The sequence below is a fragment of the Falco punctatus genome, assembly GCF_963210335.1.
Source record: "Falco punctatus genome assembly, chromosome: 8".
NCBI lineage: Eukaryota > Metazoa > Chordata > Aves > Falconiformes > Falconidae > Falco > Falco punctatus.
Window position 1 is genome coordinate 7294099 of NC_137588.1, and position 27314 is coordinate 7321412.

Sequence of the window (27314 nt, forward strand, 5' to 3'; positions counted from 1 at the left end):
AATGCAGCAGTCACCCCAAGGGCCCCGAAACATGTCAGCTGCGCTCCTGCAGGTCTCGGGGAGGGCACACGCTGACGAGCTGAGCACGGCATGTTTCAGGCTGCTGCTGAAATGTTAAGCTGGGTATACGGAGTACCTGAGGTAGATAGAAAAACCAAGGGGGGGGGGGGGGGGTTAAAAAAAAATAAAACAATGTTGAAATTATTCAGGGATATCCCTGAAACACAAATTCCTGCCCTTGCCTCCTGCTGACACCCTTGGGGGTGCCCAGCACCGCCGTCCTGCAGAGCTCCGGACCTTGCCAAGAGAGCAGCAAAAGCCAAGGTTTGGGTAAAACCCCAGGAGAAAGCCATCCCTCTGCTTGCACGCACGCTCCTGCAGGAGTTATTCCTTACTGCAGTGGAGATTTTTTGCTCATGCACGGAAACATGTGCTCTTAGGGTGCCTTAGAGAAAGAGAAAGGGGATGCGTACGCGGGCTCGGGTGCTGACGGACCCTCTCTCTGTGCTACGTTAAGTTGCATAGGAAACTCCTTAAAGCCCCTGAGGAGAAATTTAAGGTGCTATTGACTTCTTGTGGGGTCCGTCGAGAGTAATCGTTTCTGGGGACATGATTTTGGGAAGAGGATAGAAGACCATTCCCTCCCAAGGCTGCTGGGCTGGCACGATCCACCACATGCTTTCCCATTCTTTGCTTTGTTTTTTTTGTTTTTTTTTTTTTTTTTATTAACCTGAAATATAATCATCCTTTAACAACTAACCTTTCTGTGGTAGCAGCATTTCATTACAAGGACCTTTGGACTTAAAATAACCTTTCTGTGCAAAATTATTTCCCTCCCACGTAAAATATTTGAAAGCCGGGGAGCAGGAGGAGGAGGGGAGGTCATTCAAAAGAGTGGGCTATAAAATGAACAGGGACAAAATATGGGCACTTGGTGCCACAAATATTTAGCTCGTTGGCACCAGGTTTATAGCAAAGACTACTTAGAAGTTAAACTGGACTTTAGGAACCTTGAAGAGCCCCACTCGAAGCCCTCTGAAATCAATGGCAATGAGCGTTAAATCGTGTAGCACATCTGGAACATCTCGAGTGAGCTTGGGCTTCAAATTAGGGGAAACATTTTCTCTTTTCCTTCTTTTTTTGTGTGTGTGTAAAGGGATATATGGGTGGCAACAATTCCCTCCCCCCTTTTCTGGCTTCTTCCCCAGAGCAGGAGCATCTGGAGAGTTTGCTGCCATGGCAGGGTGAGTCACTCTCACCATCCTCCAGGTCCATCTCTCAAGGTCTCTGCTGAACCCCAAACCTCCAGCTTCTTCCAGAGATGTCCTGCAGCACCCGGGCGGGATGAAGTACAAGGGGCAGCGACCACTTCTCCTGGTTAAAAATGGCACCCGTGCGTCTGAACACAGGCAATGAGCATCTCCCTGTCTGCAAATGAGACAACGCATGTCTGTACAGACATGAAAACAAAACAAAAAGCAACCAAATGGCTCACAGGGCCCACAAATAAAAAAGAAAAAAAACCAAAAACAACACACCTCCTTTTTTGGTGTAAGATGCTTATTAGGCTGAGGACATCCCGACTTCAAACAATGCTTTACAGTCATGCCTGGTAGTCTGCCAAAGCCTGACTGTGGGTGGGGGAGGGCATTTACTGTGCTTCCTTTTAAAATACGTATTTACATGACTCACGTTTGTCTCAAAAACGATAATTTAAAAGCAGTTTCTACAATGTAAAAACCAGCCACAGCTTCCCCCCCGAAGTGGTTACAACCTTTACTGCTCATTACAAAAATTAGACTTTCATTTGTAAATGCCTAAAAAAATGTGATCTCTTTTGTGATCCCTCCCCACCTCCTTGCCCCCTTTAAAGTTTTTTAGTAAGAAATAGTTTAACTGGTATCGATGCCATATGAAAAGCCATCCCCCTCTGGATGCCTTCCCACCAAGAAGGGATTTCTCCTGCTTATTTCCAGTCCCAGTGAACTTGCAAACTTTGGCCTCTTCAAACCTGGGGGACAGCAACCTCCGCTTCTTTTTCAAGTCAACTGCTTAAAAAAAGGGGGGGAAAAAGCACAGGAAAAAAACCCAGCAAATGAGATGTGGACAAAAACGTCGGTGCAGGAGCTAGATGGCAAAATCCTCGTGGTCTTGCGGGCTGAAGGCAGCTGCCCGCAGCATGTCCAAGGAGTTGACAAGTATCAGGGTGCCGGTGAGATGCTTCCAGCGTTTGGTGATGGGGTTCTTCATCTTGTCCAGCCCAGTGTGCAGCTCCTGGATCACATCACGGTAGCTGTCGCCCATCTGGCTGCTCCAGGTGAGAAGGAAGTCGTACGCTGGCTTCCACATGGCCTGTGGCGATGGGGCAGAGGGGAGAGGAGATCAGAGCTGAGCCAGGCTGGACAGCTGGTGAGCAAGCGATGCCATTCCCAACACACCCCCAGTCCCAGAAGCAGCACACTCCTGGGAAAAACCACCCCCAAACTTCCCCAGCATTCCCAAACCCCTTTTATCCCCCAAAGGTGCTCCAGAAGAACATGCTCTGGAGGTATCTGCAACCCTAGGGGACCCATGGAGATCCATCCGCTCTCACCTCGCTGTCCACCGTTCCCGTCTTATCCCGGTGCGGGGCCTCGTAGGCATCCATCTGCTGCTTAGAGACTTTGGCGAGCTTCTCGGCGAGCTCCCTCCAGCGCTGGGCCACCTCCACGGCTGTGGTCAGCAGCACGAAGTCCTGGATGAGCCGGACAACCAACCCCTGGCAGTCCATCTTCAGCAGGGCCTGAAGGACAGCGGTGAAACCCAAAGAGAGTCAAGGCAGGCCGTCAATGGCAGGTGACCCAGAGGACCGTGCAGAGAAGTCCCTTGAGGAGCCACCCCAAAAATCCCCCCACCCCCTTTCTAGCGACAGCTGGTGAAATTAGGCCACTAGGCTCAAGGGAAGAGTAATCCCGTTAATTGACCAAAGCACCCTACCCCTGTTCCAGGAGGCTTGCAGCCTGGGCTGGCCGATGCAGCCTTATTTTCCAGGCAACGCCTCAAGATGTTCAGGTGTCACCATAAGCAGTTTAAAGCATCCCAGGGCCTGAAAAGAACAGATGCCTTTAATCAAGGTGACTAATCCAGCACGGTCTGTGCACCTTGCGTCCCCCAGCCTGGAGGAGCAGCATCCTTCAGAGCAGACAGGTGGGTACAGGCCAGCCAGAACGTTATGGGACAGGACCGGGACATCAACCTTGGGAGGAGGGTGAGACCCAGGCGAAGGGCCAGTCGACAGTACTACAGGACCATCGCTCAGCTTGGGATGTTCTTGCTCGTCTCACCACCCTCTGCCTTCCCAGGCCAGGTCAGAAGCCTCCTCCTTCTGCGTCATTGACTGACCTAAACGCTGAGATTTTCTGCAAGTGGTTTTGAGGAACCAGGGAAGAGGGACTGCAGCAGTCAGAGTTTTCTAGGTAGCAATAACTTAACCAGGAAAAAAATGTCAGAGCGGAGTCAGCACCTGTCTTTAGGTACCAAATCACATCAACACCTGCTTGGAGTGGAAAGCCAGTTGCAATAGGGGAAACCCCACAATTCGGCCCAGGAAAGGAAGGGTTTAAGTGGCAATTATCAGAGGACAGGATCTGACTGACAGAATCAACATCCCACTCACCAGGGCACCCCCATCCTCTGCCAGAGCCCTTGCAACAGCCCCAGCGGCAACCCCGGTCCCTGGACAAATCCCACCTTGAACCTCAGGTGGCTACAGAAAGGTCTTTTCTATTACAAAATGGGCATCCCCTTTCTAGAACATGAAAATCAAGCAAACAGTCCCCAGACTATGCCTTGGGTGATAGTTTGCCGAGTACCCTCTTGTTTTCCTAGGGCCCGATCCAGAGCTGTGGCACCAGGATGGTGGCTCCAGGATGGGTGAACACCGACAAGTCCGTGTTTCAAAGAGGGCTCACTTCAATAAAGGCAAACCACAGCTCAGGGATGCAGGGGACAGCCCCCTGAGGGATGCTGAACACCAGAAACTGCACTGGCACACACGTCCCCCACCAGGAACATCACCCACACCTTCACAACACCAGTTATTACAGAAACCGTGGATGTGGTGGTTCCCACATGGCCTGAATCCACCTGCTTTCTGCCACCCTGGGTCCTGACATCCTCTCCTGGCACAGGGTCTGGGCAAACCCCAGCTGGTTTGGCTCGGGGGCTGATGAAGGGTTAAATCATCCCATAGGCAGCTTCACAGGGACAGCTGGGGGAAGAGGGGAACATCTGAAACCACTCCAGCAATTTGCAAAGCAAATGCTTGTTGATTTCTCCCTTATCTGTTTCCAGCTTAGAGCTGGGCTTGATTCTAATTACAGCTGCAGCCCAGGGTTTGTTTGCTCCTCCAAAGTGCTTACCCTGGTTTCCTGTATGAGCAAGAGAAGTAATAAACCCTCTTGTTAAGTGAGCCACACATTTAAAAGTGCCTTTTTAAAAAAAAAATAAAGGGCATTAAGAAGCATTTAGACCTCACACCTGTGCCATAACCACCACCTCTCCAGCAACGCTGCCTCAGCACCCAGCCCACACGTTCATCACCCTCTCCTCTGCACGAGGAGGATGCGGATGGTCCTAAGGAAGGGCAGATTTAGCATCCTTAAACCTGCCTTTCCAGCTGTCTCCATCACCTGCGTGCAAACCCTGAATCGATCTGGTGTTTAGGCAAAGCAGGCTAAATGAGCCACTCTCATCTCTTGCCGGAGGCCGAGCAGGTCAGAGGCAGTGGAGGCGGCCACCGGGAGCAAAGTGCGCCGCAGGGGTTAAGTAGGATAGAGCTGCAGGAGACAGATTCTCCTGTTCCTTCTGCTGCTTGAAGTAAACAAGAAAATGGTATCAAGTACAGCAGCTGGGAGGCCACGTAATCGAGAACTGTATAATCACTCAAAGCAACAGCTTTGGAAAAGATGGATTGCTTCCTGCAGCGCAGCACGTTAACTCTGAAACCTACTGATGGCCACGGAACCACCTACTTCCTGTGCTCCGCACCTGGTGGTTTGAGGTGGGGAGGCTTAACACACAAATTACGGGCTGGGGAAAATGCAAGAGAGCAGGCGGAGGTGATGTGATACAGCGACAGCACCAAAGGCACATGGGGATGGGGGGCAAGAAGGACACACAGCCACTAAGGTGGTGGCTAAAGGGGGAGTATTCGTGGCGACAGTGACACTTTTTTTGGCCTGGGCACAACTCGCTCCCCCTGTCACAGAAATACATGAAATGCAGGCGGACGCAGGGCTCTCCTGGAAGGCCTGGCTGCCTGGCCGGGATTAGCAGGGCTCACAACAGACTTAATCCTCCAGCAGAAGCTTTTGGGATTACGCTACAATTTCTTTCCATCCTTCTCCCTCGCCCTGGACAAGCCTCCCCAGAGAGCTGGGTACCCTCACCATGTCTCCATCCCTTGGTACCCAGCCATGCTCCCTGCCGAGGCGTGACCTGAACTGCACCTCGCCAGCCCCCTCCAAAGCGTTTATTAACCTTGGAGCAGCTCCCAGCTGGCTCCACCAGACAAGCGAGCAAAGAAGGTGGTTTGATATTCAAATCCCAGTTCAAAGCCACGCAGAAGCACCTCTACTTAAAAGGCATCCAGGAGAGGCTGAATTTGCATCCTGGCTCTGAAGTGCAGAATCCCATTTCCCATCCCCTAATGATGGAAACCAGCACCTGGAAGAAAGCAAGCCAAGCTAGAAGGAAGAGGCAAACCTGAAGACCGCCTGCAGATGCACAGCCACCCCTGCCTGTGCCCATCACTGCAATCTGCATGGTCCACTCCCAGTTCCGTGAGCCTCCAGCCCTGCTTGCTCTCCCACGCACAAATACACAGCACCACACTGTCCAGCCCTGACCCCTACATGCTCCAGAGGAGATGGCCTGAGCTGGGGGGGGGTGTTTTACTACTTCCTCCTCTTAGGCCAAACTAAAGGGGTAAAACCCTTTCTCTTGCCCCAGGAGCAGAAAGCATCACCAAGTTCACATGTGCCCACCAAGCGTGTGCAAGAGCCCCAGGAAGCCATTATGGAAATGGACTTTTTAAATTAATGTGGGTGTTTTATTTGAAATAGCATTTAAATTGGAAATCACCCCAGGGGGTCCAAGTCTTATGACACATTAGTCACCCCTGAAACGTCAGTGAGGAAAGCGGAGGTGAGGTTACTGTAAGCAGTAATTTTTACTGTCCCACTGACCTCTGCAGGGATGTGTGCCAGGGCAGGGATGCGACCTGAGCGTGGCAGGCAGGGCGCCAGGCAATGTGCCTGGGGTGGCACTGTGCCACAGCTCCTGCCCAGGACCTCCTCAAACATGGGAAGAAGGGCCCTGTGTCCCCAAGGAGCCAGTGAGACCCACAGGGCGAGAGGATGCTCACGCACAGGCTCCTGTCTCCATCGCCCTCCTTGGGATGCAGGTTTGTAGCCTCAGCAAGTTGGCTCTGCACAAGCAAAATAACACTTGCTTTAGGCATTAAACATCTCTTCCACTCACTTCTTTTGGCTGTCAGCACCAGTCACACACACTTAAAATACTGTGCTACACATGATCTTAATTTTTTTTTTTTTTCTAACCTAACAGTCAGGCATAGGCCCTGCTCTTTGGGGCAGTCCCCCCGAACCCGGTGCCCAACTGTCTCTCAGTGTGCCTAAAGCACCACTTCTGAAATGACACCAAGTGCCACCAGCCACACGCCCAGATGTGGACTGCAGAAGGTACCATCGATGCAACCACAGGCAGCTTTTTTGGTTTCTTCCAAGAGCAAAATTGCATGGGAACAAGTAACGTGCAACTGCTGCAGTGGGGATGGGAAGGCATTAAAGATTTATTTTCTGGGGCTGGCAGGAAAAGCGAGTTGTCTTACACTGTCCCCAGAGCAAGGAGCCTGACAGCTGAAAGGTGCTGGTGGCATTTCTGCAGCTTTCTGTTAACTGACAGGGGTGCAGGGCAATGCTTGCAAGTGTTGTGCATGGAAAAGACCTCCAGGCACGGAAGCCTGCAAGCAACTCCTCGTCCTTCTGTGCTGCAAGCAACCTGGCTACACAAGGACAAACCATCCCCTACAGAAAACACCCCCACCAACTTCAGCATGGCGCAGCGTGGTTCCTTAGGGGAACGACGTCCAGGATCTGTAGCTGTGGTGTGGATTTGCTCCCATGAAGGCAGCAGAAGGGCAGGAATCGGGCTTTCCTTCTGGGCTCAAATTCAGCACAGGGACTACCATTAGCCAACAGGTTGCTTTGGGATGGAGGAGCAAAAAGGGCTCAAACCTTGGGCTGGCATGCTCCAGGTGCACCAGTGCAAGCCCGAACAACGGACACCCTGCTCTGCAGGACATTAAGGACTGCTTAAGCCCACCAGCAGCTCTGTGGGGTCTGCACACACCAGGGAGAAGCAGTATCTTTTAGTAGAAGAAAGGCAGCAGGCAGATACCTTCAGTCAGAACAAATGATAGAAAGAAATGGGGGAAAAAAAATCCCAACATCATCTCCTGTATGATCTTTAGAAGCAGCCTGGAGAAGAAAAAGCTCATAGTTTCCGCAGCTCTCTCCTGACGTGCCCAGCGGCACTCCCAGAAGACCCATGTTTTTCCCAACAGCAGTGTCTGCTGGAAAGGATGATAAATGCGAGGCTCTATAAAAACACCCTATCGAAAATCCAGAGAAGGAGAGAAATGCTCCGTCTCATGACAGGTCTAACCCCAGCTCCCAGGGACCAGGCAGTGCAGTCACTGCATGGCCAGGTACCGGTGGCCCAGCTGCAACAAGCACTTCTGCATCTGTGCCCAGGCTTTTTTAGCAAGACCGCCTGCGTGCTGCCTGCTTTCCATGGGCAGAGAGGAGGCAGGGGAGAGGCTGGTTTCTCCTTCTGATGTGATGACTAACTTCTGAGCAACATTCCCCCAGTCACCCTCACACACCACTGCTAGTGCTAGATTAGAAAAATAATAATTAAACGCAGATTACTTATTAACTAGCCATCATGACCAGGCTTTTCCATGCTTGGCTGCTGGTGCACGGCTCCGTCACTGCAATTTTGTGTAGTCAACACTGAAGTCAGACAAGCCTGCTTACTACTTCTCCCTTCACAGTCCCTTTGAGAGGAAACAACTGACGTTCAGATCAAATGGCCAGATCAGAGCTTAACCCAACCGGTTCTTCTTGCCAGAAGACACCAGAAAGCAAGTCCATTTGTTACAAATAAAATCAGAAAATCAGACAACAAAATAAATTAGTGCTCCACTGTCATCCCCTGAAACATCTGTTACTGTTTTTTTAATTATATTTAAAAAAAATAAATCTCATTTCTCCACAAGCTAAAGAGGATTTGACAGCAGCAAGGAGTTTAGAAGAAGCATCATCTTCTACCCAGTAGGGAGCTCTTCCTTTATCAACAGGCTCAGACTCACAAAGAACAGTAAATAGAGCCAACATTTGGGACTGGCCTCTATTCAAACAAGGAAGATGAAACCTGCTCTGGGGCTCTGCACTCCAGGCATCCCTTGGGGAGCAGGATGTTTTCCTGCAGTTTATGGTCTTTCCCTTGAGTTAGCTGCTCCCTGAGTATCCAAAGCACCTTATCTTTCCCTTTGCCTCCCCACTGAGGTCTGGCATAGATTTTCCATGACCTACAGACTGTCTGGGACCCCTGGAGACAAAGGGCATAGATAAAAGAAACACTTACAGGTTTGCAAAGCGGTAAGGTAAATAGCACAAAGCCCTTGGAAGCATCCAGCAAGGAGACCACCGATTTCATCCCATTGTCACCGAAGCTAATGATTAAAGGAGCAAACTCGCCCCTGGGGGAACCACAGGGTCAGGCACCAGCCTTGGCTACCACGACAGGTATCCTCCCTTCCTGGATGGCCCCAGGAAGAAGAGACACAACCATCCTGGATGGCCAGAAGAACCCATCAACAGAAGCAGTTTTGGTGGCATGACCTAACCTCAGAGTCAAAGCTAAAACACTGTCCCACGGGCCACAGAGTAGTACCCAGACACTGGGAAGTCGCTGGACAATATTTCCATGAGTAACGAAGGGTTCTGTACTTTTTGTAACACCCTGCACCTCATATTCTATCCTCAGTTTTCCCCCTTCTTATTAAAGGGAGTTTGGGAGATGAAATGCTTCATTCGGCTCCACTCCTCTTTACTCAGCTGCCTACTTGTAATTTCATTTTGCGTGCTGGTGCCTGCGCCCATCATCACCAGGCAAAGCTGTCGCTATTCCTTAATTCAGTTGGCATTTCAAACCGCATGATTTGCCTTTAACTCAGTTATCCTGCTTCTGCAGGAGAGCCTGTTAAGAGGTGAGAGCTGCAAATCTCTTCCAGACGTTTCGTCCTGTATTTTCTTTGGCTCACTTCCTATGAAATGCTAGAAATGATCATAAAGATGATTTCTCGTAAAAGACTGCCTAACAGCATCCTAGAAACACTTGCAGGCACCGCTTCCCCAAATGCCTTTCAGGACAGAAGCCAGCCGTGCATTTCAATCTGCAAACACGATCCACAGTTGGATGTGAAGCATCGCAGCTCAGCTGCCACTCAAAGAGAGATGGGGCAGATGCAACCTGACATTACTACTTAGGAATCTGAGGTTGTTTTCATGAAGGCAAAGGTGTAAGCATCATTCTTCACAGCAGCTGTAGAACCCCTCTCCAGCATGCTTTGACGCACCTAGCGACGCAAAAGAACGTGAACTGAGAGGTGATTCGCCTACCCCACTCCATGTAGGAAAAGCTTTGGTGTTTTTTGCCCTTTTTCCAGTTTCCCATCAATGCACACTTTGATACTACGGTTGAGGAGACCGGCAGCTCTCTCGCAGCTCCTCAAAACGTGCATCATCAAAGGCTGAACCACAAATACCCAGCAGCAGGGACCAGGAGAGCGCTATGAAAACACCAGACCAAAGTCACCCTGATCTTGAGGGGCTTCAAATGAGCTACCTAGCTTCCAAAGCAACCCTGCTGACTACTCTGACACAACGTGCACCTATGGTTCTTCACCCACTGTATCCTGCATTTATGGACATGATCCCATTAAACCAGGAGCCCACCAACGCACACAGCCACTGGGCTGAACTTCTACCTCGCTGTGCCAAGCAGCCTGAAGAAGACCTTAAAGATGGACTTCATTTTCTACAGGCTGAATTAGGAAACCACCACCTGCCATTCACCCTAGTCACTGTGCACCGCAGGAAATTAAGACCCCCTCATCAGACCTCAGACTGACCGTCATCAGCTCCTTCTGGAAGGATTTTCTCTCCTTGTTCTCGGTGTTGTTGCAGTCCTCCTTCAGCTTCTCCAAGACAGAGGCCACTCGCTCTGGCTCGCTGTCCAACTCTGCTCGGCAGAAAAACGTGAGCGGCAAGTTCAAGTACCCCAGCGCATCGGCGAAGGACCGCCAGCTGCTGAGGTTCTCCATGAGCAGTGTCCTCACGGAAGCGTAGATGTAGGTCAGGAACTTGCAGGGCCTCAGGATCTGCTCCAGCAACAGGCTGGTGGTGAGATCTGGCCCAGAGAAGTAGCTGGGCTTGATCTTCCCGACCACCAGCACGTTTTTGGTGTGCACAAGGCCTATTTTTCCCTGGTAGTAGCCAATATACCACTCCTTGGTCCACAGCTGTCCTTTTAACCTGATCTTCTCCTCACTGAGGAGGGCTATCACATCTCCTTTCTTGTACTCCAGCAAATAGTGGTTCTTGCTCTGCCTCACCACCGTCTTCAGCAGCTTGCCATACTTCAAGTTCAACACTGGCCGGTCCTGAAAAACCGGATACTTGGCAGTGGCAGCCAGAGGTGAAAGGATGATCTTTCCGACCTCGTTCTTCTTGAGGAACCGCCTCTGCCCCGTCGGTTTGATGGCACTTTTTGGAGGTGGCTGCGGCGTCTGGACGCAGAATTGGGTCAAAATGGCATCCTTGTCATCCTTGACCTGAATCCTTAGCGTGAAGTCTGAGAGCTCGTTGGGGTCATGGGACGCAATGGGGAAGATAAGGCGGCTGACCTTGCCCAGCTTCATCTGGAAGCCCCGCACAATTTTGGCTTGCTCACTAGCTTTCACCTCGTAGTTGGTCATGTTGGAGAACATGCAGAGCTTGAGGTCTTGAGGCCGGGACAGAGCAAACTGATGCTTACCCCAGAGCTGGAGGGCAACAGGAGCCGGGCTGTGGGACTGCCTTGTGACCTCGTTCACCAGGAGGGTCTTGGGTGCACATTCATGCCCGAACATGGCCACGACAGTTTTAAAGGAAGGGTGAATGTGTTTCGGGCCGTAGACGCCAACTGTGATCTTCTTGCTGATGTAATCCCAAACGGTGTAAGGGTAGAGGATGTTCTGCCCCTGGGCTACGGCTGCGATATACATGCAAGGCTCCAGGTTCTCCAGCTGCACCTGGATTGTGTCCCCATACGAATAGCTCAGCTGCATCGGTGTGTACGGCCCCTCTTTCATGTCACTCCGCAGGCACTGCAGTCCTACCAAACTCTTGCTCATGATGTCATTCTTGACCTCTGCCGACACTTTCATTTCCAGAATGATGAAGGTTTTCACCTCCATATTGCTGAGTTTGATCTGCAGGACCGGGCTGATGGTGCTGCACTTGTCACTGTTCAGCTCCAACGGCGGATCCAGCATCGCTTTCATGGAGATCTGCTGCGTTTCCCCAGGGCACACGTGGCCCTCTGGCACGTGGATGCTGATGTTGGTGTCTGGAAGCTGAACAGCTCCACCAGAGCTATCCAGCTTGCAGACAATGTTGGTCTCTACCGGTTGCGTCTGACCCCAGCCAGGATTTTGACCAAGCAAATCCAAATCATGGCAGGACCGAGCCAGCTTCCTGTGGTTCAGCCACGCTGTCCTAAAATCTTCCCGACTCTGGAACTGCTCAGGGGTGGGAGACTTCAAACCGCTGAAGAAACCCGACGATGCCGGAGCATCCGACTTGGCTTGAAGAACAGACAGTTCAGACAAACTGTAGGAGCGCTTACTTCTGAAGAAGGGATTGTCCCTTTTCACAGGTTGTTCCAGATCCAGCCTGTTCGTGGATGGAAACTCATCAAAAATGTTACCCAGGCTGCTATTAGCAGCTGAACTGGACACAGCTGAAGTAGGAGCCCCCGTGTCAAAGAGCAGCAAGTCGACAGTGACATTGGAGTTGGACTCTTTGTCCGAGCCGGGCACTGTTTGCAAATTCCCATTCAGAAACGGGTTCGTCTGGACTCCGTTCAAGAACGGGTTGTTATGGTAGGTTTTCACAGAGTTTCTTTTCACGTCAGTCCATTCTCCAAGCAGGTCTAACTCCTTGACTCCCTCGTCAGGGCTCTCCAGCAGATTGTCTATCATCCCGCTGTCCGTTAAGGAAGAGTTGCGGTAGTTTACAGGCTGGACGTAGGAGGAAGGGATGTAACCCATTTCCGTGGTGTTGTGAGCGTACCACCACTCCCCTCCCGACGTGTCTAAGACGTACAGGTGGTCCCCCTTGGAGAACTTCAAAGTAGTGAAATTAGTTGGACAGTAATCTTTGATTGCTATTACTTCCTTCGCATTTCCAAAGGACGTGGGATTGTCAACCAGCAAGGCACTAGGAGAAGGCACTGCAAAGTCAAGAAGAAAACAGCACTGTAAGATACCCACAAGACTCAGAACTTACTTGCATTTGTTTATTTCAGGCCAAGTGATCTGTGCTATTTTAAGTGGTGAAGTAAGGTAGTTGTAAAACTCACACCTGCAGGTGTTTCCCCCCTGCTCCCCTAAAATTTTTAAACAAAACTTTCCCCTCCACCACCTCCGATACATTCACGTTCCTCTTGCCCCAAGGGTTCATGATCTAAAGGGATGGGCATCGACATGGCTGAGGAACCGAGACAGACGCAGTGGCAACTTGTTACCTCCCGATGCCATCCAGTGCCTTAGCAGCAAGCCCCCCCCTCAGCGTAGGGCCCCGGACAGCTGCTCCTGTCCCAGCACCCCACAGCCTCCCTACACTCCCTGATGAACGATGCACGAGAGGATGTGCTGGAGGGAGTGCCGAGGGAGCGGGAGTCGCTTCTTACCAGCTCTCCTTTTCACCCGGCGCGCTGGGATCTAAGCTCCTACGGGCTCACGCCAGAATGGCAGCCATCCCCTTACACATTCGCATTTTACATAGCAGAAGCTAATTAGGGGAGGTCTCAGTGATTGCTGCATGGGAAGAGCCATTATCCTACCAATTTGCTTAGCGGTATCTCAAGGGCTTTGGCCACCGGCTCTTTAGCACTGCGACTGCACTCTCCATGCAAATAGTTACCTGTGCTGCTGCTGGCGAATGCCTCCTTTTCAAAGAGATTACGTGATAACCCAAGGTAATATAAACCCAAGATAACTTTCAGCACAGGCTGAAAGCGCTCTCACTCTGCCGTAACCCCTCTCCAGCATGTGTGAAAGATGTTTCAGTGGCAGAAACCCAGAGCATGGCATACTCCTACTTTTTCACATCACACCAGCCAAAAAATCCAGCATCTCGCTCCTTCTACATAGCACCTATATTTCAAAGCTCCTCAACAAAAATGAACTCAGTTTCTAAAGAAGGTCATCTAGCCGTAACCCTCAGAAAGAAGCACAGCATCACCCTCCTGCAGGGCTGTTGTGGTCCTATCTCCTTTCAGTGGTGCCAGCTGGAAGTCGTTTTGCCAGGGGATCCCAATTACAAGCAAAACAGCTGGGTCAAGCCTACAGATGCTCATACTGACACCGTATTTATTGGATTTGCTCTCTCTTTCAGAACCTATTTCTGTAAAAAGTACTAGAAACAAGCTGCAGATGTTGTTGCAGCAACATTCAAACGTGTGTTATCTCGCTAGACAGACCCAAGAAAAGAAGGAGAGCTGGATTTCCCCCAATACGGAGCTGCAAGAGAACTGGGACAGCACCTGCTTCAACAGGCTCAGGAGCTCTTTGGAGGGAAAAAAGGGATGTAGGGAACACAGGAAGGCCCTGAATTCCTGGAGACAAAGGGATGGCAGATGAGACTGCGCATCCCTGCGGTCACTAGCTGCAGGCTGGCAGCACTTCTTGGGCAGAGAACCTACAAGGCAAGGGAAGATACAGAAAAGCAGAGTCTTTTTATACACTCTAGGGATCAAATATTAAGTTTGTACACTTCCTAGACAACTCATCATGAACTCACTTCCTCCGCCAGCAGGTAGGCAAAGTCGTGAGGATATTTATTCAGCATAAAACTATATAGAAACTCTGTACTGAAAAGTATTTTGCCACCCTGGTAGGAAGCCACCATTAACTCAGTGCTGCAGCTGGAGCTGTCTGCAGGCCATGGTGTTTTTGGTCTCCCCGTCCCTTCAGACGGACGGACAAGTGGCTGTCCCCGTGTCCCCCCCCAGCTGTGCACCCAGTTGGCACGGCAGCAGGGTTAACAAGGATGTGCTGAAAGCAGCAAACCCCTTGGAGTATATGAGTAATTCCCATTTTCCCATTTAAAACAATCTCATTTGCAGCAAGAGCGTTTGATGTTCGGGACTCTTCTTGCTACGCCTGCAAAAGCAATTGCTTTTGTGCATGTTTATTTTTAAAGGCCCTCAGTGCACGCTAACTTCCACCTGGAGATATTTCTTGGGGGAAACAGTAATTCCCCTCTCACCCGAACACGGCTTTTAAGCTGGGTAAAGTAAATACAGCTGAAGAAAAAGCAATAAAAGGAAGAAAAAGGATTATTTAAGCAACCTGCAAGCTCTAGGGAAGGGGAAAACAAACCCTTGCAACTGCCTTGTTCCTGTCACCCCTCTTGGCTGCTGGATTTACTGGTGGCAGGTCCACACCCATCCTTGCACCCGTGGATGCACTCATCAACACTTGCTGCTCTTCCCCATCAGCTGCTGTCTGCTAATTATTAACCAATGCCCCTCCTGGACCCCAAGGTGAGAGGATGCACCCTAACTGAGGAGGGGGCATCGTCCCCACCCATCCCGCGGGGGTCCCCACCCGTCCCTCCGCACCTTTGACGTCGCAGAGGCTGGTTTCGGCAAAGCCCTCGCCGAGGTCGATGAGCGTCCCCTCCGACTTGCACCGCGGCAGGCCGCCCGAGTTGGCGGCCCGGATCCTCTGCGCCGCCATCTCCGGCCCAGCGACCCCGCCGGTCCTGGGGGGCACTAGGCGGCCATGACCTCTCCGTGAGCAAAGCCACCGACGGGGACCCCAGTGTCACCTTGTGGGTGGAACCAGCCTGGGGGAGAGAAACAAACACCCCAGCACGTTAGCCAAGGCTCCAGGCCCCACCGTGCCACCCACGCGCCAACAGTGCTACCCCCGGGCGCACGCTGACCCCACGGCGCTGATGCAGGAGAACATCCTCACGTTCTCCTCAAAGCATCACGGAAGATAACCTGGGTGCTCCCAGTAAGCACAGCACTGCCTACAAATCACCAAGAGCTTTGGGCAGCGAGGACAGCCTGGTCGTGCACGATGCTACCGCTGGCCACAGCCCCGGACAAAGCAGCCCTCTTGCCTTGAAGAGTTATTTTGGGGATACACTTCCCCCAGGTTCATAAATTGCTCCTTCTCCCCATTTCATAGGCGCTTTCAGGGCATTTGCACATTGCTGTCATCCATATTTATAAAGCCATCAAGCACTCGGATGCTGTGGGAGCCCAGGGCAGTGGTTAGCGAGCACGGAGGGCCCGTGGGACCAGGCTTTTTGCACTTTCAGCCAGGTCATCGCTCCCTCCCACCGCAGCACTGGCATCTCCGGGATGGGGACTCTCCCTGCTTGCTCCTTGCATCCCTCCCCTCGCCTGGCCAACTGGGCACGGATCAGGCAGAGAAACATCCATCCTTTCTTGTACCGACTGCCCTGCTTCACTTGAAAAATAAAAATAAAGGGTTTTGTTTCTCCTTTTTCTCCAGAAACGCTTGCAGAAACACTTCCAGGAACCCTGTGGAAGAGCAGCTGCATCAGCACGCCCGAGCCGAGAGGAAAATTAACCTGTTTCCTGCTGCCTGCAGAACACGCCGGCACTTCGACTGCCAACGTCGTGGCTGATGCAAGCGCCGGTAAGACCTCCTCTGGGGTCATCTGTGTCTTCTGGAGCTGGAGAGGGGCCAGAAAGGCCAGAAGCAAGTGGCCAAGCAGGCAAGCCTGGTGCCTTCCTGCGAGCTGAAGGCAAGGCTGGAGCACAGAGCTTAAGCCACACTTTGCTCCTCCAGGTTTGCACCAGGGAGCAGGTATGCAGTCCAGTGGACCTGGCATCATCCCGGTAAATGCTGCCATCCAGCATCCCTACAGGCATCCCTACATCCTGCTCTCTACAAACCTGCCACAAAACTCCAGCCTGGCTGCAAAGCACCAACAGCTCTTAAAAATAAAGCCCTGGGCAGTTAGAAGTTATATCCAAATCCCTCGCTTTAGTCTAGCGCCCAAAGGGCTTTTCATCCACTCCTAACACGGTTTTTCCTTTCTCCACCTCACATTAGATTTTTTTTCCTCCCTCTGCTTGAAAATCAGATCAAGCACAAAATAACCCCCAAACTCAAATTCCTTAGGTGGGAATACAGAGCTGACAGAAACGTGAAGACAAGCGACGACTGCTCTGGCTGCAGCCAGCTGTTATTAAACCACCGCATCTCTCTCCACCGGCACAGCGACGAGGAGCAGCAAGCCCTGAAGGATTCGGTGCCCTTTTCTGGAATGCAGTAAAAGGAAATTTGCAGGGGAGAGCCTGAGCAGGAGATACTCCAGCCTGCTTGAAATGCTTCCCAAGCCGTCCACCGGGCTGGTATGCCGGGAATGCAGTTAGTTGGAAGGGATGCACCAGGCTCCAGCCAGAAAAGGGAAGGGAGAACTTGTGAGCAAACACTTTTCTCTTTGAGAAGAGCATTGTTTCGGGTCCTGCTGGGAGTACTCCAAGGGGAGAGGGCTTGGCAGGCTTAAATACAGAGGAACCAGGCTTTGAGTCAAGGCTGTGCTTATCAGAGCCAGGCCAGGTAAGAAAGGGGGCTTGGAGCGGCCGTCAGAGGCAGGAAAAAGCAGTAAGCAGTCGGCGGGAAGTGAGAAAGGGAGGAAAGATGCTCTCGTTAGCTAGCGTGGTTCCCTGTCCATCCATCCAGCTTGCCCCTCCTCTGCAAAGCACCACCACAGCAGGCAGGGTGCTGTTTTTCATTAATGTGAGGCACCGTTGGGGATTTCATGTTTTCCAGCTGGCACGAAAAGACCCTAAACACTGACTGCCTCCCTCTAAAAAGACCTTGCAGGCACCCGCTAGGTTCTTGTAGTGTTTTTTCTCTCTAGCTGGAAGGTTCAAAGCCTCACAGTTACAGAAGGAAAAAATTCAGCACAAGGTGCACAGCATCGTCATCACAGAAACAGCGCAAGTGGCAAACTTTTCACCAATTTTAGCAACGCTTGCACACAACCCTGCTAAAAAACAAAAACACTTTGACAGCCCAAAGGTCACTCCCTGCTCGGTAAGCACAGCACCAAGCAAGAAAGAAACCAGGGACAGTATGTGATTTCTCCCATGAATCAAGGTACAAGCCACAGATATATTTTAAACACCTGCCTGGTAGTCCAGCATCCAATAATTTTTGTATCAATCATTGCAGCTACAGCTGCATACTGACAGCTCTTATCGACATATCCACAAGCCTCACGGTGCCTGGCATTTGCAGGGATGCTCCCCCTTCCCCCTATTTATATAACTATATGGGAAGCTTTACACTAAAGGTCTCTGACATGTGGTTGTGTGGAGAAATAGCTGGAAAAATCCCCCCCTACATGCACCCTGCAGCCTCAAAAGGCAACCAGAATGTGAGTCAAAATGAGCAATTACAAAAAGGTATTTCCTCTCCCGAAAGCAGCGTCTCAGCTGCATCTGGGTCCGTTCTGGATGGAGCAGTGCTTACACACACACGAAAGGATGGGGGTGCATGCCCCCCCCGCAGCTGGACCTGGGGTGAGAGCCGTGTTTTGGAGGTGACGGTCCCTGGGGATGGACCAGAGAGGTTTCTGAATGCAGAGGCGGGACAGATAACCTGCCAGCCTGCAAACTCGGGCTACGTGAGAATAAAAGGGGATGGCCGGGAGCAGGGTGGGGGCAAACAAGGGTGGATGGGGCAAGATTTGTTTAGAAATCACTTCTGCAGCCACGGCTGAGACAATGGTCAGCAAACTCCTCTGAAAGCACTTTAAATATAGACTAGAATTAAATATAGACTAGGAAAACCCCAGCCCCATCTGTTTACCCAAAGCCATAAACAGAATTTGAAATGAAGGGGGGGGGGGGGGGGGGCGGGGGGAAGGAAACCGGTGAGCGACCAGAGCTCACCCTGCACAAGCAAGGAAGGCGACAGTATCTCGTCATGCAACCAGCTCAAAGGCACCTGCACTCACTTCTCACTCCACTTTTTTCCTCCCACGAGGGAAAGGCAACACTGCAGGGTAAAATCCAACCGTGCAAGCCAGGAGGAACTGCTGCGTGCTCCCACACCCCAACAAACCCAAGGGGCAGCAAGGCAGGCAGCAGCTGCCCAGGCTGGGGCTCCACAGTGGTCCCGCCCCACGGTACCAGCCGTGTTGCCGTGCTTCCCAAAATCCTAAACAGGCTTTGCTGATGGTTGGGCAAAGCTTTGACGAGCGGGTTCCTATGGCTGCTGGCTGGCACCCCATAATCCTCACCAGCTTCCTGGGGCACGGAAGCAGCAGGGAAGGTGCTGCCCTCAGACCGCAAGGTGCGGGGCTTCCCTCCAGACACCTCCTTACTCCTACACCGGCATCACACGGGGTGACAGAGAGGCTGTGTCACCTCCCTTCTCCATCTGCCAGGCTTCTGCTCCCCGGGGACATCATGGGATGCCTGTCCTGCCAGTCACCCATCAGGGAAACAGCAGGACCGTCTTCAACAGGGACTTGCGGAGTGTGGATTTGACTTCGCATTATCTGGGGCTGTGAATAAGGTTTTTGGAGAGGGACAGATGGGACATGCAGACCTAGTCGTGCTCCTCTCTGTAGAGAAGCTGGCTACTTCTCAAGGTGTAGAAATGCTGTCGTGAGTAAACTGGGAAAAGCAAGGATCTCCAGGGTCCTGAATCAGTGCTCTACCTGCTCCTGGATCTCCTCTCCACCAGGCACAGCGTGGCAGCAGGTCTGGGGAGAGTCTAAGGGCTGGTAATGGTGTAGTACCTATTAAAAAAAAACTTACTAAAACCTATTAGAAAAAAAAACCCTCCAAACTCAAAGGTCTTTTTCCCGCAACATTTGACTGCGCAGCATTCAGCTTTCTAACAGCAGCGTTTCCTGGTGTATAGTGGCACAGAAAAGGTTAAACTTAACTTCTGCAAACTGTCTGGTATGGCTCAGCCTGGAACCCCGACCGCAGGCTTTCCCCTCCCAGCCCTGCAGAGCCAGGGGTGCCCCCCGGGACAGGCTGATGCTGGCACAGCGGGGCCAGCAGCAAAGCCCCTTCCTCCCCAATGCTCCCAGCTCCAGCCATCACACCAAACTGGTCCTGACGGGATTACAGTACAGACCCACCTCTGCCCGGATACTGAGCTATAAATCAGACAAAGCACTGGCATCCGGCCAGGCTGAACTGGGTTAGAACCGGGCGAGCAGAGAAAAGCAATCCCAGGCAAAAAACTCACTACTGGCAGCATCAAGCCCTGTGTCTGTGAGCAAAGAAATGCAATAAAACCACAGGAACACCTAAAAGTGCAAACCCCGAGGGCGGAAAGCAGGATCCTGCTGCTGGCCAAAGCCAGGTCTTCTCCAACAAGCACTGCCTGCAGCCCAGCGTAGGTGGGAGAGGATCCCTACAAAAGCATCCGTGAGGGAAAAACCCTGACTGCCAAGAATTTGGGCTGATAAGACCCGCGAGGGCTGGGCAGTACCAAGCACCACTGGGGCTGGAGATGGAGCCAGGTCCTTCCACATGCAGCCAAAGCTAGGGCAGTACATGGTACCTACCACCAGCAAAGGAAGGTGGGGAGGACCCATGCACATCCCTGCCTGTCCCACACCCCCCAGCCCTCCCTGGAGCTCAGGCCAAGTCAGGGAGCTGCAGTGTCCATCCCACCCTGGCACACACATGTCCATGGAAAGCATCAGCAACAGGAGCCACCATGACATAAGATGGGTCAGCCTTACAATCACTGATGTACCTACGTGCCTGTTCTCCCTGGGTAACACATAAAAAGCCCCTCAAGCCCTAAGTCCGTGGTTCAGGGGAAATCTTCCACCTACCCTTGGCCACAAACTTAAAGTCAGGAAGAGAAGAAAAAGCTTCTAAACACTCACTCATCATCCTCTTCCTACACCAAAGCCAAGACCAACTCCAGGCACTTGTTGCTAATGGCTTTTAACTTGCCTTTTCCTTCTCCAAAGTCAAGCTCCTCGGCTCTCCTACAAACACAGACGTGTTTTTGGAGGTTTCTTTTAAAAACAGTCAGCTTTGCTTAAATACAAGTGAATTCAACTTTCTGGAGCTAGAAATTCATTTCCCAGAACCACAGCGCTACCCGCAGAGCACGTTCATCCCACACAATGAATTTACTGAAAACGTTGCTTTTATCACCATCACAAAAACTTAAGTAACTCAAGACCATGGAAGCGGTTGCAGAAGGGACTCCTCCTAGAAACCCAGGGAACACGCACAGCCCTGAAGGAGCTGGTGACTGCTTGCTCTGGGAGTACCAGAAGATCCGCCTGGGAGCACCAACCAGATTCTGTCATTTCAATGTGCAATGGCCTCCAAAAGAGGCCATTCTTGGCTTGGTTTTTTTTTTTTGGTTTGGTTGTTTTTTGTTTGTTTTTTTTTGGCTAAAATTGCCAAGTCTTAGTAAACAGTCTAATTTAGAAACTTGGTTTTGCCTTGCAGATTCTTCACCTTCAAGAGCTTCCTCATAACTATTGCTACAACACAACGTGGCCATCAGGCTTAAGTTGCTCAACACACTTCCACCCAGCAGAAAACAATCTGACCATCTAGAGATTTGCCTGCTTTTTCCATGCTTGTATTAACAGATCTTCCAGCATGCGTGAAAAACGCAACATCCTCTAAATGGGTGACATCAGCACAGACCCAGCCAGACCCTCTGCAGCCTCCTACCAGACTGGGACAGCTTTTGAAACTGCTAGTGGCCTCTTGCCACCCAGGATGCCAAGGCTGACAGACTGATGTTCTTACAGCTCATCTCTAAGGTCAGTCCCAGACAGACAGGCTTGTGGCCACATAGCGTAGCCATCACTTGCTGCAAGCAATCGCAAGGGTGGCATGGCCCAAGGTCCTCTCAGGGCACATGCACCACTAGCAAAGACCACCTTGACTTGTGCAACCCCATCACTTGCCCCCACCAAGTGACCTCCTGCCTGGCATCTGCCCCATCCACCAGTCTGCCCAGCTGAACCACTGCAGGACACCATGGAGATGCCCTGAAGCACAGGGAGAGGTCTTTTGGCCACGGGATGCCTCCAAGGGTCTCCAAACATCTGGTGGTAGCAAGTGCTGGCAGGGAACAATAGGTTTTGGTTAGGAGGTAGAATGGGACAATTCCTTCTCCCTCTCCTTTGCTCTGGAGATAAAGCATCTCAGTCCTTGTGATCCTGACCTCTTCTGTAAGGCATTTCGAGCCTTGCTGGTGAAGACAAGTGGGGAAAAGTTGGCTGCTTTTGGGTTCTTCCTTTAGAAGCCTGGACCGTACATTTTGCACGTCTGATGGCAGCAATGCCACACACCCTAGTGGTGCCTGACCTTATCGCCTTTTGCTTATCTCCTACTATTACTTCACTACTTGTGTTTGCAAAGCCAATGCTTTCATCTTCCAAAAACCCCCAAAACCCCAAATGCAACCGAAGGTAAACCACCCCTTAAGACAACCGAAAACACAAGGTCTTTGTACCAGAAAGAACATGTCAGTGTGAACTCACGTACATCCCAGAATGAGTCTTGGAGCTGCCGATGCGCCAGAACAGAAGATGTTATTTTAGTCCCTTTTCTAACAGACAAGGGACTTGTGGCTATATCAGGGCTCCCATCCATCCCGCAGGGCTCTCATGTCCCGGGGGTTTGCTCTGGACCCGGTCCCCACCATGCACAGCAAGCGGCGGGGATGCTCGCACCCAGCATCCCTGCCTGGGCATCGCAGCAGCACCAGCTGGAGAGCACAGCCCTGTCTGCGCCGTCCCCTCCAGTCCCTGCCAAGTCCTATGGAAAAATCATGCCCACAAGCTTAAGCGTGGCTCAGCTCCTGCCAGCTGCGCCCGCTGCCAGGTGAGGGCAAGACAAACACGGCCAGCTTGATGGAGGAGAGGTAGAAGGGAAGAAAAAAGAAAAAGCAATTACGGCTGAGCATGTGTTGCCGGTGTCTGCTGGCACCTGGTGTCCCTTACAGCCTCCCTGATGGGGATGTCACCCCTTGCGAGCCAAGCAGAAGAACAGGAAAGTTTCCTTTTGTAGCAATGACTTTGGAGCATGAGTTGGATATCCATCTCCAGCCCTGACTTTCAAGCGACTCAAATAAAGATTAGTCTTTTGGGGGTGGGGGGAAAGAGTTTTCCATGCAGGACCTCCTGCTGCTGCCAAGCGCAGGCTCCAGCACAGCACCCAGCCACTGACTCTGGCCACCCGTGCCCCATGCAATCAGCCACCGGATCAGGAGAAAGCACTGCAGAAGCCAGTAGGACTGGGCTGGGTACGGCCTAAGAGCTCATGGTAAGGAAAGCTGGATGTCTTGGCATCCATCAGCAGCATTGATGTGCTGCCTGCCAAGGCACAGAGAGGGTCCCAGAGATGCAGGTACCACCCTCAAGCACCCACAGCAACTTCAAACTCCAGCCCCTGCCTGCCCACCCACCCACCCCACACCCCACAGCAAAACTGCTGGAAATGGTGCCACTGTGCCAAAGGTTTAAGAAGCTTGCAAGTGTAGAAGGTGCTGGCAGTGCTGTACGCAGCAGGAAACCCTTGTGAAGTTCACAGGGCCATAAAAAGGGTGCTCCTGGGCTCACAGCCGATGTCCTACTACACGACAGCAACGCTCTGCAGCAATAAAACCATCGCACGCACGTGAGTCCTGACAATATAGCAGGGAATTAAACGAAGTTGTACTTGCTTCCATGGTTTCAAGGCTACCACAGGCTGCAAGACCAGTCACCTGCTCACACATCCCCAACGAAACAAGGCAGAGGGATGATGTCTCCAGGGACACAGACCTTGCTGCAGCCGATGCCACTGAAACCCCGGCAGAGAGCGGGGTACCTCCTGGCACAGCCTAAGAACAGACTTCTCCGTTCCACACAACAGCAGAAGCTCATGCAGGCAACTGGTGACAGAGGAGAAATGAAACCCAGACTTCCAGAGCCACAATCCAGCTGCTTGTTGCAGAGACCCACTTTTAAAGAAGAAACGGGCTTGTCTGACAAGAGGCATCCCACCCGTGGCTCATAATCATCATCCTCTACCCTGGAAAAGGAGGAAAATCTCTCCTTTTTAAGCACTGCAGACTAATCGGCAGTTTAACCTTGAAGGGCACGTCTGCACCCGGGCACAGACATCTGCACAAGCTGGTCCAGAGCAGGGATGCTGGACAAAGCTCTTGAGCTGTTGCCAGCACCTGCTCTGCCTGCTGGTAGCACACTCTCGCTTGATGGAGGAACAGTACGAACACTGTTCCGTGGGCCCACCTAGGATCATCACCAGGAAAAAGCGTACAGGCTACTGTGATGCTGCAGTGGAAGAGATGCCACAGTCACCCATGAGATCTTGGCTCAACATCCATTAAGAGCAGACTAGGGGCAACCACGGAAAACAAAAGGTGGGGAGGTGGTCTCCTGCCTCCATAAGTGCTGCAAGAACCATCTTGTTAAAATCTGCTGCACTTGAGGGGGGCCACCTAAACCCCTACTCCCTGTCTCAAGAGCCAAATTAACCAGGACAATGAAAACTTGAAGGACACGGTAAAAGGCTTTCATTGAGAAAATCCTGGAGCAACTCACTACAGGGCTACCCTCGGGGCCACAGTCCTGGCAGTGCCTCCTTCCTGAGATACTGGATGCTAATTTGGACTTTAAGAGCTGTCAAAAGCTGAATCAACCGAATCTGTGAAAAGCTGTGCTTCCCCCAAAAGTGGAGATAATGACAGAGCTTTGACTGCATCAACTTCAGAGCCCTGTCGCCGTCACCCTTCGCTAATATCGTCTTTGTCTGATGGAAAGAAGTAGCTGTGCTCAGCCGAACTGCTGGTGCAATGCACAGAGCCACGGCGCTCTCCTTGTTCCCGGCCACAGTGCTGGGAAACCAGTCCCACCAGCAGGACCAGAGAAGGGCAGGCACAGGAAAGTCACTCACGATGCCAGCCTCCCCAGCCAGCAATGCAACTGATGTGGTGGCTGGGAGGACAACATAAAGCTCCAGAGATGAGGTAGCCCACCCGAGACAAGGTAGCCCACCCAAGATGAGCTAGCTCCAACCTGCTCGCAGACCAGCCCACAGCCAAATCCAAGCAGCCCTCCCTGCGCAAGTACCCACCAAGACACACCTTCTCCACTCTGACCCCTTCCTCACACGAGAGGACGTCAAAGCCTGAAACAACGGTGTCCTGCTTGGTCCTCTGGACTTACCTGCCCATCATTTAAGAAGAGGGGGCTGTGTTCAAGGGGCAGATGCCACAGGCAGGGTGGGCATGCAGCAGCCACCCACGGGTCATCCAAAAGGTGACTTTATAAGCAGGTAGCCAGAACAAGTCTCCATATCAGCTGGCCTCACTCAGGAGGTACATTTTAGGAAAAAAAAGGGGTTTTGTTGCCAGCTCACTGCCCAAGCACACCCACCGACACCAAGTAGCCACCACCTAGCAGCCAGATTCTTTCGCTAATGAGTAAAACCTCTTTGGATTATCAAACCGAAGAAGTCACTCAAGTGGTGAGCTTGTGCAAAAGCTTACCCTTGTTTTAATGTTCTTACACACCTTGCTGATTAGTCCAGGTACTGATCTGTTGGTGGATTACACCACACCTTCAGCTATGCTGAAAATACCGACAGGAGCCAAAAAACATCACCAGCCTGAGTCAGGCAGAAGCAAACATAATCAGCACATTGCAATGAATTTCCTCAAAACCAACATTTTTTTTAAGCACTTGTCCTTGGTAAAGATTTCCAAGCCAGGTTGCCCACGACACCTGGGTTTAAGCAGCCCTAACCGTTTGCTGGAGCTGACTGTCTTCTCATAGGAAAGCAACACGCGGGATCAAACTGGTCTATGGGTTCCTCACTCCACATTTGGCCCAATCCTTGGTGCACGAAGCCATGCTGGGAAGAGGGAAGCTCACTGGGAGCAGTACGATACCTGGAGAGCAAACCCCCAGGTGATGATGCCATTCGGGAGACAGGTAGCAAGCGGATGTGAGGACAGGCATCTGCTCCATCCCAGAGCGTGGATGAGGACTTCCTGCAAAAAGCCCCGTTTTTTTGATCTGATCTTACCTACAAGTCCAGCAAGTTGCAGACTCATCCGAGAAAGTGTTCCTGCTTCAATTCAGAGAATGCTTTCAACACCAGGCACATTACAGCAGCACAAAAGACGACGTGGCTCATTTCAGGTGGTTTTCAGCAGCCAGGTCGTTGCCTTAATTTATATTAGAGCCTGTCCATAGGTGGGAATTCGCTTTCCAGGTGCAGGCACCCACCTCTGCCAGCCAGGACGGTGTTTCAGATAAAACAAAACAGGCCAGTGTTTATGCAACACAAGAGCAAACACAAACCACGCCTGCTTGCTTAGTTACCCTTGAAATTAAAGCCCGTCAAAGCGCACGGAGGCTTCATGCAACCTGCAAATTAACTAGAAGGGAACGCAACCTGGGGGTGAGGGATGCCAGATACAATCCAAGCAGTGGCTCCAAGCACTTTCCATAACATCAACAGTGCCATGAAGGGAAAAACCCAAAATAACACCACCCACCCCGTCCGTCTGTACTTCAGAGTCTGTTGTTTCGATCTCGCCAGGTTAAAAGCCGCTCGATCCCATCATCACAGGTCAGATGGCTGATAAGAAACCGATTTCATCATTTTAAGACCTGAGCGTTTATTGGAAGGGTTTATCGGCAAACAAAGTTATGCACTTTGAACCGTTTAGTTTTACGTCAGTCAGAAATGCATGAGACCCTTGTCTGTGCACTCTCAAAATTAGCATGGCACAAAATGAGAGCCCGAGCCCATTCCGTGCAGCCTCCACCATGTGCAGTGTCAAAGACATGCTGCTTCTCTGTGCTGGGACATAACCCTTAACAAAATGGGTGAGCCATTTTGGGGGAAGATGCCCTTTTCTACCAAGATGCTTGGGCACAGAAATACTCATCTACGTGAACTTGGCAAAATCTCGCCTTTGCTCCAAATTGCTCTCCTTGCCGGATAAAGCAGGGTTAAATCTCAGACACAGTCTTTGCAGCGTTAGTCAGCACGCAAAATTAAAATGACACCTGAAAGTCATCTTAAAGTAATGGTAGGCTTTTCCCTGCTTAAAGTAGAACTTTTGTGGTTGAGCGGAGTCAGTTTCTGCAACTTTCTGCACTGCACTTCTTGCAACCACAAAACACCCTCCCACGCATGCACCTAACGGCGGTGATGCATCTTCACAAGAGCATCCCCTACAAAATGGGCAACTCCGCACCACCGCAGAGGGAGTATTTCCAAAGGGCAAGTTATTCCCTCTGTGCCAAGTCTCCAAGAAGCCAGCCCCAGGTGAGGCTGTAAGGAGATGGACCTGCCCTCGCTTCCCAAGCCCAAGACACGAGGCCCCGAGGGATCTCTGAGCCGCCCCACTCGAGCCCACGAGCTGGGAGCTCCGTTCATTCCTGCTGAGATTTCTACGGTAAGAGACCAGAACACCAAGTCTCAGATTACTGCAGCTTGAACTGGGGGTGAAGCATTACCAGCTGTGGTACGGGGTTGTCTTGGGCCATCACAGAAACACCCGTGTTAGAGGGGCAAAACCAAAGCCATTGCAGGGACGTACAGAAAAGCTGGAAGCTTGTCCACTGGTACTAGCAGAATGCCTCATTCTAGAAAGGAAGGACTAGATCCGGGTTAAAAAGCCCCACGTATTCAAGGACAGAAGCCTTGTGTCAGCTGAACTTTGGCCATGTGCAGCACAGAAACTGCTCCGTTTATTGACGTCTATGGAAAGCAACTTCAATTCCACCGCTAGCTCTGCTTCAAGGCTGCTTTGATAGCCATGGCAATCTGTGTATTTTAATTTTGGCTCTGTATTTAAAGCACAGGTTGGGATCTACAAGCAGCAGACTCTTGGC

The 27314-nt window shown here is 51.5% G+C and overlaps 1 protein-coding gene across 5 annotated transcripts in view; it reads right to left on the reverse strand.

Moving 5' to 3' along the window:
• Positions 1 to 686: 686 nt before the first annotated feature.
• SH3BP4 (SH3 domain binding protein 4) overlaps positions 687 to 27314 on the reverse strand; it is a 37371-nt gene continuing 10743 nt past the window's right edge. For all 5 annotated transcript variants that reach the window (XM_080400689.1, XM_080400688.1, XM_080400691.1 and 2 more), the window contains 4 exons: positions 15019 to 15245; positions 10262 to 12624; positions 2594 to 2782; positions 687 to 2352 (listed from right to left, as the gene is read on the reverse strand). In XM_080400689.1, coding sequence (XP_080256815.1) covers positions 2128 to 2352; positions 2594 to 2782; positions 10262 to 12624; positions 15019 to 15136 — 2895 coding nt within the window. In that variant the 5' untranslated portion in view covers positions 15137 to 15245 and the 3' untranslated portion in view covers positions 687 to 2127. The remainder of the gene's footprint in view (positions 2353 to 2593; positions 2783 to 10261; positions 12625 to 15018; positions 15246 to 27314) is intronic.